Source organism: Rhipicephalus sanguineus, chromosome 2 (genome assembly GCF_013339695.2).
Source record: "Rhipicephalus sanguineus isolate Rsan-2018 chromosome 2, BIME_Rsan_1.4, whole genome shotgun sequence".
Lineage (NCBI taxonomy): Eukaryota > Metazoa > Arthropoda > Arachnida > Ixodida > Ixodidae > Rhipicephalus > Rhipicephalus sanguineus.
Window position 1 is genome coordinate 215,559,131 of NC_051177.1, and position 15,078 is coordinate 215,574,208.

At 47.6% G+C, this 15,078-nt stretch overlaps 1 protein-coding gene across 2 annotated transcripts in view; it reads left to right on the forward strand.

The window, feature by feature from the left end:
• LOC119384074 (DENN domain-containing protein 2D) overlaps positions 1 to 15,078 on the forward strand; it is a 184,981-nt gene that overhangs the window by 42,010 nt on the left and 127,893 nt on the right. For both annotated transcript variants that reach the window (XM_037652354.2, XM_037652355.2), the window contains exon 6: positions 3,310 to 3,398. In XM_037652354.2, coding sequence (XP_037508282.1) covers positions 3,310 to 3,398 — 89 coding nt within the window. The remainder of the gene's footprint in view (positions 1 to 3,309; positions 3,399 to 15,078) is intronic.

Consider the following 15,078-nt stretch of genomic DNA (forward strand, 5'->3'; position numbering starts at 1 on the left):
GTTTGAGCAGCACGCTGCAAGTGTCGAGCTGTGATCGTTGTTAGTTCACTGTCGTCCTGTTTGTGTTCTTTTCGTCAATCCTTTGTGCTCGAGTGGCGCATTGCAAATATCGAGCTGCTTTCGTTCTTCGTGTGACATTCTAACTTGTTGCTATCGCATTCATTGCTTTGCCTTTGCTGCGAAACTGTGAGTTTTTTACGTGCCTCTCGCACACGCTTGGAGAAATGCTGAGAAAGAGACAGGGATGTGCCTTTTAGTTTGTAGGATTTTTTTAGGATGGTTTCCTTTTCATGATAATTCAAGAATTTAAGGATTACAGGGCGAGATTTTTTCACTTTTGAAGCCGAGCCTATGATTCTTTCTTTAGCTGGAATTGATAGTTGCAGTTTTTCCATGAAGATACCTTCTACAACTTTCTTTCCTAGCTCCTCAGTAGATTCTACCGAAGTCTCATCTAAGGCTGCCACATGCAATCATGTATGAGCCTTCTGCTGTGGTATGTGCGCGCTTAGGTGTGGAAGAAGAGAATGTTCTTGCTGGTCTGGTTCTGGGGAAGATGTCAACTCCTGGCTATCTGTCTTATTTTGCCCGCAACAATATATATAGAAAGTGCACCATCTCGCCGAATTTCAAGTTTTGTTAAACCATATAGAAAGTGCTTCATAGAAAGTTTCATAGAAGATGTTCTCTTTTTACGTTTGTTTTGCAACATTACTCCAGTGCATTCATATCGTTTAGATATATTCACTTTCTGTAAGCATAGGCATGTACTCCACTGGTTAAGACTCTTGCCTTCAGAGTGTTGGGGCCCGAATTTATATCCAGCCCTGCCATGAAAATTATTGTTAATTTCATTATGATGATCATCTTGCGTGACACAAGTACAGACAGTCTCGTTGAGGTGGCTTAGCAATGCGTACGCATTTAACGATAACATACGAACACGTGTAGCACATACCCACATTTCCTGGGAGTTTTTGTTGATGGAACCCTAGCCATATACAGCTTCACAGTAAAATATACAAATTTTTCCTGCCAGTTTCATAATCCCTGAAATTTGTGAGTACACTTGTTGATTACAATATCTTTTTTTCAACAAGTGAAATGCAGCCTTATAGACATTTTGTTCTTTGCAAGTGGAAGGAATTTTAAGGGGAAAAAAAATGCCCGCAAATATCGTAAATGCCTCCAATCGTGGAGGCAGTCCAAAACCACATTAGGTGCGGAAATATTTCGGAGGGGGAGGATCAGCATGTGGAATGAGAAGAAAAAGAAGGTGGCTTTTGCCTTCGAGTTGTCTTAGGCCAATGCGTAAGGGACCCTGTGAGTCTTTTTGTTTTGTGTCTGGTTGGATGCTTCTTGCCAAATGCGTTGGTTGGGACTTGACCCCCGGTGGGGTAGCGTGTGCACTCCTTTCTTTTTTTGTCCATGTGCCTCTTCGCACACTACCACATGTTGCATTATACCCTGTTCCTCGAAATAAGCATAGCGTCAATGCTCCTGAGTATAAGGGGAAAACTCATTGACACTAATTAAACCATAAACAAATGAAAAAAAGTGAATGATAGAAAAATAAAAGCTATCAACACGCAAAGAAAGGTTTCATGCGCTCAGCATGAATTATTTTAGAGTTTGGTTGTCATTGTGTAGTTTGTGCATAGTGGTATTGTCTGGAACCACTTCCTAGTTCACTAATGTGGCGTAGCGCTTTATATGAACCAAAGTACAGGATGAGCAACTTTTCACGGAGGTGATGATGGCAAATTGGAGTCTACAGCCAAACGTGGTCTCCAAGATTGTAGGACATCCCTGTGTGGTGGATGTTGTAGCGTCATGCATCTGCCTGCTGCTGTGCAGCCACGGGAGCTGGTGAACTTTCTCAGCGTGCTCTGCAATTTCCTCTGCGTCACTTGTTAACTGATTGGTGTCTTGGCCATAGAGAAGGCAGCATGGTATGAATCGTGTTGCCTCTTTCACGGTGCTGTAACAAGCGAAGGTCGTGTCTTGTGTTGGAGGCTGATTTATGGAGATCATGTCTGTTGCTGTTTCTGATTTAGTTGCTCTGTAAGTCTGATGGTCTGTGGTCTTTCCATGCCTGGTGTTGCCCAGTTTGAAAATTTCATCCCTAAACTGCACTGTTCATTATTGCAGTGGAGGGGGCACTGTGAAGAACTTTGAAAGCCACAATTACATTTCGTCCTCCACGCAATACGAGTTGCCTGCTTTTGTGGTCATTGTATCTTCTTTCCTCCCCCAAGGCCTTTTCTCCACCTATCCGCAAATCTGTTTTTCCTCGCAAATAAATGTCTCTCTGCCCTCAAGCTGTGAAGATGTAATTTGTTTCCACTGCAGGAATAATTACAGACAGCTCGAAAATATTTCATGTACGGGTCGTCCATATGTAAGGTGAACACCTCATTAGTATGCAAGGCCTCATAGAAGCTGACGTGGAAAATTATTATTCTGTTTATGGACATAACATAAGAACAACAGTGCTAAAAAAGACAAGGACCAAGAAAGACGTGCCTGTGTCGTGTCTTTCTTGGTCCTTGTCGTTTTTAGCGCTGTTGTTCTTGCATAATGAATTACCACCAACTAGCCCAAGTATCGCTTCTAGGGCTGTTTATGGTCACCATCATTTTCTCTCGTGAAGCACCTTCTAGTTTTACCAGCTTGAATACTGATGAGGTGTTCACCTTGACCCACTACATCACGGCACAGTGCAGAAGACACATTCAGTTAACGCGTCCTACCTCACTTGATTAACGGAAGCTGCTATTCAGTCTGCTTGATGGTGTGCACCAGTCGGCACTGTTTATTTTACAAGGAAAGTCAGGGCTGTGGAGGATTACTGACAGCTGATATTAGTAAAAGTTCATTCATCAATAATTGGCCTATATAGCATACTGTAAAAAATTTCCATAGTAAATTACCTAGTCACTATGCCACATTCCATCACTGACCACCATAATCTTTGCACAGACATCGTTTGGGCCAGGTTGGCCGCTTCCAAGATGGGAAAAATTAGTATAAGCACCATTACCGTACATTATCATTCTGACTGGTATGACCTTTGATTGTCGTCTTCGTGCTTGAACCTGGGCTCTGCCGAAGGAATATGTGTCTTCCATCTGACAAGGTGATGATATTAAACATTAGATTCTAGTTAAACTGTAGTAGCAGTGTCATCAGCCCCTGTGCTGATGGAGCGGTCAGCAGGCACCATGGGGCCTGTGGTTCTGGTGTGATGATGTCCTTCATACTCCACATCTTCGCAAAACTTCATTTCCTCAAACTTGTGTTTTGCAGACAAACTGTCCTGGCTATGACCCTGTGGTGATTGCTCATCTTTGTATGCCTCAAGAGTTTGACTCTCAGCATGCTACCTCACACGAAAGGCGAGTTTTTGTTTGTTTTTTTTTTGTTTTTTTCGTTGTTGTTGTTGTTGTACACACTCCATCTTTGTTGCCTCTATCAGGATTGCAAACTTGCAGATGCTTAGAGCATATAATGCAAGACAGATCTACATGCTGAAGCGCCTGTGCACAATGCTTGATGACGGGCAAAATAGACTAAAAAAGGGTATTTTTAAAATTTTAACGCTAAAATATGCCAGCATTTTGGAAAGTGTTTCCACCAAGTGGCACCTTCATATTGTCACAGGGTCGTGACATTGATGAAGTCAGCAGTCGGCGTGACCAAGATGAAACTCTTTATTTGGCCGAACTTGTAGCCGGGAAATGGAAACTACAGCAATACACACTGTACAGTGATAACAGTGAACAGAGCATCGGCCGTCGATAAAACTAAACTACGGCAAGGCGTGTTGGCATTTACACCTGCGGTATCGAACATTCAAGCCTTATCGCTGGTGCCGCGTTAGTTCCAGACTGAACACATCTGTTTGTGTTTGCGCGCTCAAGCATAACAGACAACCCTTAAATAAGCTCAGATGTTCTCAGACATTCTGGCGCGGTTTGCACAAGTCAGTAGCTACACGTGCAGTTGGCCGGTGACATAAAACTTCCAAAGAAAGGAGCGTGTGTGGCGTTGCCCCCCTCTGAAAAGGCATCGTACCGATGCTTGTAAAGAACATGGAAGGGGGGAAAAAGTGCATACACAAAGGCAGTACAATAATAAAGCAAGAACTCACTTATAAGTATCCCAGATATAACAGCTCAATACGCTTCAGAAAGGTTGGAATTGCAACAGCGCATCGGCTTTCACGTCCGTCAGTCGTGTCATCGACTGCCCGGCAGTCCTCTACTAAGCAGCCCATGCAAGTACTCACGCACTTCTTGTACTCTCCTGAGATTTGTGGCTCAGTTGCGCAGCTCAGAGCGAGTGTTTAGCGCTCTCTGAACAAGCACAAGAAAAAGATTAGCTATAAGCGGAACTTTCGGAGTATAAAAAAATTCGGCAGATCCCATGCTTTATGGGAATTGGTTTCATGCGAAGTAGTCGGCGAGTACTTCTATGCTGTATTTTATGGCTTTGAGCCAAATATTACGAGGTGGATCAACGTGTTGTTGTAAGTGTAGTAGCTGTGTGCAAATCATTGGCTTACCAGGCACGTCGGCAACACTGGTGTTTAAAGGGTAACTTATGGTGCTGCGCAACGTGAGCCCTCACGTTAGAGTACATACGTCAGTATTGTCGAAACTAAGTGCACTTCATGGTGCAATCATGTGACTATGATTCGTAAATTTCATTAATGTATTCCTCCAGGGTCGAGCGATGCTTCAATATAGCTTGCTGAGTCATAGCAATACAAATGTAACGTTTATTAGACTGCTATAAAAGAGGAGCCAACACTGGAACCACAAATCTTAATCTGATATGATGCCTTTATTGAAGAAGTACATATGTAATGTTTATTGCTTTCTTGTAAAATTATATAGCCAGCACCACAACCACAATTGACGTTGCACTGACATTACGCCTGCATAGGCTGTTTTTCCAAACTAGTTTATAGACCTGGCGTGGCTTTGTGGTAGAATGCCTGATTGCCACGCAAAATGCTTGGGTTCGATTCTTGCTGGGATCCTAAATTTTATTTTTTCCATTCGTGGGGTCAACACTGCCGATGTCGGTTTTTCTTAATGCTCTCGCATTTAAGTTACCAATGTCTGTTCTCGACGTTCCTGGGTAGATATAAACCATCACCTGTGGTGCATACCCGTACACCGTGGCCCGTGGTAAACGGGTATGTGCCACACGTGTCTGGAGGAAAGGGTTTGGCGACGTACACGACAGGATTTTCACATTATTCATGTCTTGACCCGACAGTCATATTTGTGAAATACTCTTACCCTCCCATGCCACTCTTGGTCTACACCAAGTTAAGGAGGCGATCATGACAGCACCCAGACGTAGGTGGCAAGATAGATAGATAGATAGATACGTAGATAGGTTTGCTAAGAAATGCTTCACTTAATATTTGGATAACGTCCTGTTCATGAGCTTTATGCCAGAAGAAACTCTCTCTGTCATGAAAACTGCTTCAGCCTCTTCAAACAGATCGTCATAAAATGCACAGATGCATCTGTGTCTGTCAAAAATTTTGTTCCTGAGCAAAATGCTGTTAAGGAGCTATACTTATTAATATACTTAACAGAAGTTTTGTCCCTGAAGATGACGGTGAAAGGAAACGTCATTGTCGGACGTCCTACGCCAGGCGCAAGAAGGCAGAGATCGTTGGTGCCGTCTCCAGGACACTTTCTGCGCGGACCCAGTGTTCCTCCAATTCCTGTCTCGCGTACTGTGTGCATTAGGACTGAAGAAACTGTTGCATGCTAAAATCCGACTCGAGTGCATCTAGACGAACTTTTTCTCATAGTTGCTTTCGCCAGGAACAATAATACGATAACTACAAACACTCATATACACACGTTTGCACTTTAAAGCAACACTTCGTCTTTTTTCTGTCAATTCCATGTTTTGTGAACACGAGAAAAACGTACTTAAGACCTAAAAATCATGATAATGGGAACAATAGCTACATGCTCGCTCATTTAAGTGGTTGCGCGGGAACGTCAATTTGGGCACTTTAGCGGCTTTGTAATTCTGGGGAGATTAAAACAAATTGAAAATGGCTTTTTTTAATTGCATTTCAAAGTATTGTATTTTTATAGACATGCCTTCACTTATGCATTTGTGGTTTGTGTTTTACATCATGCTTGGCAATCATATTTAACCCAATTGTTATACTAATGTGTGGCAACACTCTGGCAAATTTGGGAAATTCTGAGTGTTATAGACGAGAAGCAAAAAAACCTGAATCTAGAGCTTTATTGAGCAATGTGCCATATTTGCGATTTTTTTTCATAAAATACAGCCAACAAAACTGGAAGATAACAATATTTGGTAAACATACGTTACTCGTAGTATGCCAAGAAAAATTTTGAGACTCACAGCTACAATATTTATTTTGTAGCACCTCATCAAAATCCCATTTTCAGGCAATTCGCAAAAAGCGGTTCTGCTGTGTGGAGACTTCTGAATTTTTTTACTAAGGCAAGATCTTTTTTCGCGGAACTAAGAATGGTTTAGTGGCCCTGGGGACTCAAACTGCAAAATATATTTTTTCAGCGAAATAAAGGGGGTCCACAGACATGCACCGACGTTCTTATCTGAACACCCTACAAGCAAAAAAGTACAATATTAAAGCAAAAAGTACAGTCCTCAGGTTCGCTAATGTGCATAACAGGGCTTAAGGCGCATGACATGGGCAACATGAGGTTGTGCACGGTGCCGTTGAGAGTTCGTAATGCTGTACGGGATAACCTTGTAGTCAGAGTGCCGACACGTCGAAGCACCTTTTATGGCCCGAAGTATCGCCGAAGAAGCTCCTTGCTAAGTCCCCCTCGGTGTATCGGCGTCCAGACCCACACACGGTCACCGGGTTGGTATTCCATGTGGCGTCCTCGAAGATTATAGTGATGGCTGTTGACCCTCTGCTGGTTCTTGATGCGCAGGCGGGTGCGCTGTCGGGCCTCTTCGGCGCGTTGCAAATAAGCGGCGACATCGATATTGTCTTCGTCGTCGACACTTGGCAGCATTGCATCGAGCATCGTAGCTGGGCTCCTTCCGTAGACCAACTTATAAGGCGTCATCTGTATCGTTTCTTGTACGGCTGTGTTGTATGCGAAGGCCATGTGCAGAAGGATGCAATCCCACGTCTTGTTCTCAACGTCGATGTACATGGCCAGCATGTCGGCTATGGTCTTATTTAGACGCTCGGTGAGCCCATTGGTCTGGGGGTGGTAGGCAGTGGTCTGGCGGTGGCTTGTCTGGCTGTATCCCAAGATCGCCTGAGTTAGGTCAGCAGTAAAGGCCATACCTCTGTCGGTGATAAGGACCTTTGGGGCACCATGATGAAGGACAGTGTTCTGAACGAAGAACTTGGCTACCTCAGCAGCACTGCCTTTAGGCAGAGCCCTAGTTTTGGCGTAGTGCGTGAGGTAGTCAGTAGCTATGACGATCCATTTATTTCCGGAAGTCGACGTTGGGAATGGCCCCAGTAGATCCACCCCGATTTGCTGGAATGGTCAGCGAGGAGGTTCGATGGGCTGACGAAAGCCTGCTGGTGTTGTCGGTGGTGTGTTGCGTCGCTGACAGTCTCGGCATGTCCTTACGTAGCAAGCGACGTCGGCAGCAAGGCACGGCCAGTAGTACCTTTCGTGTAGTCTTGCGACCGTGCGGGAAACACTGAGGTGTCCAGCCGTCGGATCATCATGTAGGCCCTGGAGGACTTCTGTTCGTAATGCACTACGAGAAAGTAGTTGGCTCGAAGTGGCGAGAGGTTCTTCTTCAGGAGAACGCCGTTTCACAAGAAAAACGACACCATTCTTCGCTTGAATACCTTCGGAACAATAGCGGTCGTGCCCTCGAGGTATTCCATGAGGCCCCTGAGTTCCGGGTCGGCTCTCTGTCGTTCAGCGAGGTCGTCGGCGCTTATGGTTCCCAAGAAGCAGCCATCATCCTGGTCGTCCTATGGTGGTGGGTCGACAGGGGCACGAGACAGGCAGTCAGCGTCGGAGTGTTTTCTTCCAGACTTGTAAACGACGGTAATGTCGAATTCTTGAAGTCTTAGGCTCCACCATTGCAGGCTACCTGAAGGGTCTTTCAAGTTAGCTAGCCAACTCGTGTGGTGGTCGCTCACAACTTTGAAGGGCCTACCGTAGATGTAGGGGCGAAACTTGGACGTAGCCCAGATGATGGCAAGGGACACCTTTTCTGTTGTGGAATAGTTGGCTTCCGCTTTAGTTAGTGACTGGCTAGCATAACTGATAACCCTTTCCAGTCCGTCAGTCCTCTGCACAAGGATGGCGCCGAGTCCTACGCTGCTTGCGTTGGTGTGGATTCCCGTATCGGCGTATTTGTCGAAATGCGCGAGTATCGGAGGCATCTGCAGGTGTCGTTTCAGTTCTTGAAATGCCTCGACTTGTGCCATTCTCCACTTGAATTCCATGTCGCTCTTCGGGAGGTGAGTTAGTGGCTCGGCGATCCGTGAAAATTCCTTGACGAAACGTCTGTAATAGGTGCACAAGCCGAGAAATCTGCGTACGGCCTTCTTGTCGGTGGGCACTGGGAAGGCAGCAATGGCAGCTGTTTTCCGCGGGTCGGGGCGAACTCCAGATTTGCTAATGACGTGGCCCAAGAACAAGAGCTCCTCGTACGCAAAGCGGCACTTTTCTGGTTTCAGGGTGAGTCCAGGGGTCTTGATTGCTTGAAGTACAGCTTCAAGGCGCTGGAGGTGTTTGTCGAAGTTTGAGGCAAACACAATGATGTCGCCCAAGTATACGAGGCACGTCTGCCACTTCAAGCCAGCCAGCACTGTATCCATAACGCGTTAAAAAGTCACAGTTGCCAAGCAAAGAGCAAAGGGCATGACCTTGAACTCGAACAGGCCGTCTGGTGTTACGAAGGTCATCTTTTCTTGGTCTCTCTCGTCGACTTCGATTTTCGAGTACCCGGTCTTGAGTTCCATCGACGTAAACTACTTTGTGTTGTGGATTCGATCCTTGGTGTCGTCTATCCATGGAAGAGGGTACACGTCCTTCGTGATTTTGTTGAGGTGACGATAATCGACGCAGAAACATAGGGTCCCATCCTTCTTCCTCACTAACATTACGAGAGATGCCCACGGACTCTTTTACGGCTGGATGATGTCGTTGTGCAGCATTTCGTCGGCTTGTTTCTTAACGGCCTCCCGTTCTCGCGTCGAAACCCGGTAGGGACTCTGACGGAGTGGTTGAGCATTTTCTTCCCTTATGATACGATGCTTAGCAAAGGGCGTTTGTCAGACCTGCGGTGACAACGAGAAACACTCCTTGTATTCCTTCAGAAGTATAGGCGTGTGCAGGGTTCCCCTTCATGGCGGGCAAAGGCGGGCGAAGGTTCATCGCAGCGCCCCCTTCCCTATTAAGTCAATGTATGGGGCAGCCTTTTCAGCCGCCCCCCTCTCTTAGGTGAATAGGGGGTGCGGCCACCCCCCTGCTCGCTCCCCTGCGCACGCCTATGTTCAGAAAGCATCGGCGCTGTTGCTGTTGGCGAGCGGGAAGGCTTGGGTTTATGTCGAAGGATGGCTCAGGCATTGGGGTCGTTGTTGTAGCTTCGTCAGAATCTGAAAAGGCAAATGCATCGCTGACAGCCAAGATTTCTTCGATGTACGCAATCATCGTGCCCCTGCTCTGATGTGTGTATTCTTGGCTGAAGTTCGTTAACATCATGCTTCCTTTTCCTTCAGGCAACCGAGCAATGCCTCTTGTGATGCAAATGCCTTGGTCTAGCAGCAAACACTGATCGCTCTTGATGACACCTTCGGTGTCTTCAGCCTTTACGGTGCCAACGGTAAATATGACGCTGAATCTAGGTGGATGGTGACTTGATCCTCGAGCACGTTCAGGGCATGTTGACATGGGTTCGTATCCGGCAGTGTTGCTTTGTTTGACTTGTTATCGACTTGTTTCCTAGGCCAATGACGGCACCGTGTTGGTTGAAGAAGTCCATGCCAAGTATGGCATCCCTGGAGCAATGTTGCAAGTTTACGAAGTTCGCAGGATAAGTGCAATTATTGATGATGACTCTTGCCGTGCAGACGCCAGACGGTGCTATTAGATGGCCTCCAGCGGTCCGGATTTCAATGCCTTCCCAAGCAGTCCTAATTTTCTTCAACTTCGTGGCGAACGGCCCACTGGTGAAGGAATAGTCGGCTCCAGTAACCAACGAGACCGGTGACGTTGTGACCGTCGTTGCGGTTAGGTCGCGGTGTCAGATCACGGCTATGTCGTTTTGTCCTGCTGCTTCGACGTTGCGTCGTCAGGTCTTCTCAGGGCCATGAAGTTTCGACATCAGGGCTCCGTTCGGCTTGCGGCGTGTTCTTTAGATTTCGTCGCGGTGTCTTCGGCGGCGGCAGAGGATCTTCGGTATTTCGTCGTACAGCAACTGCACCTCCATCTGTTGCTGCCCTTAGTTTTCTGGATATGGGCTAGGTGAATCGCCCCGGGTTAGGCCAGTGTACAGTCAGCGTTGGGGAGAGACACAGCGGCCTAGCGATGGCGATCGGGAAGGTCCTTGGGGGAGTCCATGGTACTTCTGCCAGGCAGTTGGTGATGTCGCGTAGTCGTTCACCTCGCTCTGGACACCGTGCATTAACGGGGAAGCTGCATAGTCCCATCTGGCAGTCTTGGCAATGACTGTAGGTATGACTGGCTTCACTGCAGTGGTAGCAAAGTGGGCAGTGGTCAGGGGTGTGCCAAGGGTCTGTCTTCCTAGGGGTGTAGCGCTGGCCAACAGGCGGACGGTAGGGCGTCAATTGTGGCGGCGGCGTCTGGCGACGGTACTGCGGCGGTTTGGTGTCTTGTAGTGGGCGTGGGGGAGGAGCATGATGGTGAGCTACAGCAGCATAGCTCATAGCTTGCAACTGCGGCTCTGCTAGCTGCGGAGCACCTAGTGATTGCTGGATCTCCTGGCGCACGACGTCAGCGATGGAGTACACCTGAGGTTGCGATGAAGGTAGAATTTTTCGCAGCTCCTTGTGCACGATTGCTCTGATCGTCTCATGCAGGTCGGCGGTTCCTAGCGCTTGAACATCGGTGTAGCTTGTGGCTAAGAAGCTGCGGTTGTATTGTCACGTTCGCATCTCAAGCGTTTTCTCAATTGTCGAAGCCTCTGAAGGAAATTCACCGACCGTCTTCGGTGGGTTCCTTATCAATCCAGCAAAGTTCTTGTTTTACACCCTGCATGAGGAACCTGACTTTCTTCTCTTCAGGCATACTTGGGTCGGTGTGTCGAAAGAGGCGATTCATTTCTTCCGTGTAGATGGCAATGTTTTCATTGGGCAGCTGCACATAGGTCTCCAGCATAAGCCTCACATGCTCAAGTTTGCGCAGTGCTGTCTGCCACCCCAACAGAGAGAGGGGAAAGCTCTGGTAGTTCAGACGGGTCGCGCTTGCTTGCTTTTCCCATTGTGCGTGCGGGACTTTTATCTCGCATTTTTCACGCTATGGGTGCCAGTCCTTCGTCGTACTGGAAAGCAGGCACGCAGTCCTGCGGCATTGTGAACTGTCACAAAAGTTTATAAATGACGAAAAGCTGAAAACTGCCCGTCAAGTTCTACCGTTCCCAATGCAAACAGTGCGAGGAGCAGAGGCGTTAAGAGTGGATGATGGCAGTTCGCCGCACTAAGCGATGCTTTCACGATCTTCACCTGGAAGCTATTTTTGTCGTACACAGTATTACGAACTAGTAACGGAGAGGAATGCGATGGCCATGCTCATTTGAAAGGGAAGTATGTTTGTGAACCAAAGCTACAACAAATAGACAGCCCCTGTACATTTCGTGATTGCGCTGGCTTTCCGAGTCAACCATTTGTATTGTGACAGCAGCGAAGCATGTTGGCTTAATGCACCACAGTTTAAATGCCGTACCGTGAGACCTACAAGTGTTTTATTGAGCTGATGACGGTACATTTCCCGTCGCGGCTCACTGTAAACAGAACTAAGCTGCATGTTTGCACAGAGCGTTTATATTGGCCTTGCATGCGACATGCCGTGATTGCTTAGCAGGCTGAGGTGTGCCGCTGCTAAGATTGAGGTCATGGGTTCGATTCCCGCATACACTCTTAATCGTGTCCTTCGTAAAGTACCAGTTACAAACAGGAAACCAGACCTTTTTGGTCTAATATCCCGGCTACAGCTAGCAATTTACACGGGGCCTTATTAAGGGTGTACGGCAGCTGCATTTCGATGGGAGCGAAATGCAGTAATGCCGGCGTGCTTAGATTAAATTAAAATACACGATAAAGAATCCCAGGTGGCCGAAATTATTCCGACGTTCCCCACCACGGCGTGCCTCATAATAATGTCGTCGTTTCGGCACGTAATATATTGTACCCTTGCATGTGCGTGAACCCCGGGCGATATACACCTGCCACTTTGGGAACAAGCTGGAAAAAGAACCAAGGCAGCAATTAAATTTTCGATGGCTTCGCGAAATCAGACGCACTTATCATTGGGCACAAATCTCGGCATAATCATAAACATGTGCGATCCCAGTGGGTATTGCATACAGTGGAACTTCGATTATACGACTTTCAGGGGACCGCGCAAAATTGTCGTATAATCCGGGCGTCGTATAATCGAAAAACCGAGAATATAGGCAGTGACGGTCATTGTTGCCCCACAACAGCGGGCACATAATGCCTAAGAAAGTCCGCGGCACAAACCTACGCTGCTCCGAGGAACGTAGATTAAATTAATTGAAAGAATGACAACCACGCATTTTATCGGAGGTGTGAACGAACCTTTATTTCTCACCTTTTAAAAAAATCTGTGATTTTCTTCTGAGAGTTTGCCCAGCCACGACGCATCAGCTTTCTTTCGATAGCTGCAACATCTGGCAGCAAGTCGCTGAATGTGGTCGACGTAGCACAACATGTCCGCGTAAGTCGGAACGGACGCGCTAGCCTCTGCAGCGTCGTCCATCTCTTCCTCGTCGGAAGTTCCCGCAGTGTCGGGACGCACAGTTTCGATAATGTCATCCAGCGACACTTCACTGCACACTGTAACATCGTCGTCGGCACCAACATAGTCCGCGAAAGATCCAGGCAGCTCCAGGCTGCCGAACTCTAGTTCGTCGTCAACAGGCACTGCAGCTTCACTGGTAGAACAAGCACCACTTCTATTAAAGCCGCAGTGCCTGAAGGAGTTGGCGATGGTTTCTGGCGTGACTGCGTCCCATGCACTAGCAATGCAGTGCATTGCATCAAGCACAGAAAGCTTCTTATCCAACTGCTTGCGTTCCATGCCCGCCAGCCGACACTGCACCAGAAACTTCAGATATTTCTGTTTCATGCACTTGATGACGCCAGCGTCAAGTGGCTGCAGCTGGCTAGTGCAATTGGGGGGCAGAAATACAACTTTCACATTTCTCAAATGCGACATATCTGATGGATGGCATGGTGCATTGTCAAGCAGAAGAAGAATCTTTCTGTTCTTAGCCCCCATTTTGGAGTCCAGCTGCTGCAGATATGTAGAAAACATAGCAGCCATCATCCAGGCTTTCCGGTTGAACGTGTACTGGCACGGCAGCCTTTTCAAATTCTTGAAGCATCGCGGCTTCTCAAACTTGCCGATTATGAGGGCAGGAAGCTTTTCAGAGCCGTCTTCATTAGCGCAAAGCAATACGGTAAGATGCTCTTTGCTTCGCTTACCCCCGTGACAGCTCTCTCTTTTGAATGCCAATGTCTGTTCTGGCTACATATTATAAAATAATCCAGTTTCGTACGCGTTGAACACATCTGACGGCTTGTATTCCTGTATCAATTCCGGTAGCAATGCAGTCCACTTTTCTACAGTGTCGGAGCTGACTGACGCGCTCTCTCCACAGCAGCGGCTGTACACAACTCCACTGCGTTTTTTTAAAGTGATCCAACCAGCCATTGGAGGCTTTAAAGTCGTCAATGCCGCAGTGCAATGCAACTGTCTCAGCCTTCTCCTTCAAAATTGCGCCATCCACGGCAATTCCTGAACTGCTGGCCTGACGCAACCACTCAACGAGGGCCTTCTCCATGGCAGCATATTTGCCATCTTTCGCGGCCTTCCTGTTCAGGCCGAACTTTGCCGCATTTAGTAGGATGCTGTCCTTCTTCGCGAGGATCGTTTTCAGCGACGACTCGGGAATGTTCAGGTCGCGGGCAATGCTGGCCTTTGTTGCTCCGTTCCACTTCTCTGCCTCCTCGATTATGCAAAGCTTTTCTCCAAGCGTCAGCGGTCTTCGGTTCCGCGACATTGCGAGACGCAGCACTCGCAACCAAGAATTCAAAAGCTTCCTCGCACACCAATGTCCAAACACAGAAAATTTTGCACGTGGACACAGCAGCTGCGGCGCAGCACAACCAACCGATGAGGCAAACACGTGAAGGAATGGCTGAATGGCAGCACGGCAGTAGGCCTATTCGATTTGCAAGCTTCGACCAATCGCGAGCGGCTAAAACGCCCCAGCCCTCTGGTAGCTAGACAGCGGCGAGTTCCGGTTGCCGCGGCTGTCGCAAATGTTGGCTCAACAATCTCTGTTCAACACGTCCGGTATAACGACACGAAATCTAGTGAAAGTTATTGCATACTAGAAAGCGAGCTCGAAATTATCTGCCATGTTATCTGCTCACAACGGTCACTACAAAACCACCCAAAAGAAGAGAGAGAAAAAAAAAAAGGCGACAACGGAAGTGCGCAGTGCAATGCGACAAAACGAATGCGCTCCGGCTGGCTCCGGCCAACATTGGCTCTGGCTAGCTATGGCCGACCGCGTGTGGAAAAATTGAAGAGGCCCTGTGGTGGCAGCGCGGATACGAACTCGGTTCCTCAGTTTCCCGACTTTTTTCGCCCGGCCGCAGTGTGTTTGCGTGCCAGCTCGCGTCATCGTAGGTCTTTTTTTTTCTCGGACAGTCTAGCGAAGCGTCGTACGAGGCGGGGCCAGCGTAAAGTTGCGTCGTACAATTGAGGTTTTTAATACATTATTTCTATGGGGGTTTTGCCGGGATCAAGCCAATTCGTCGTAAAACACGGGTCGTCG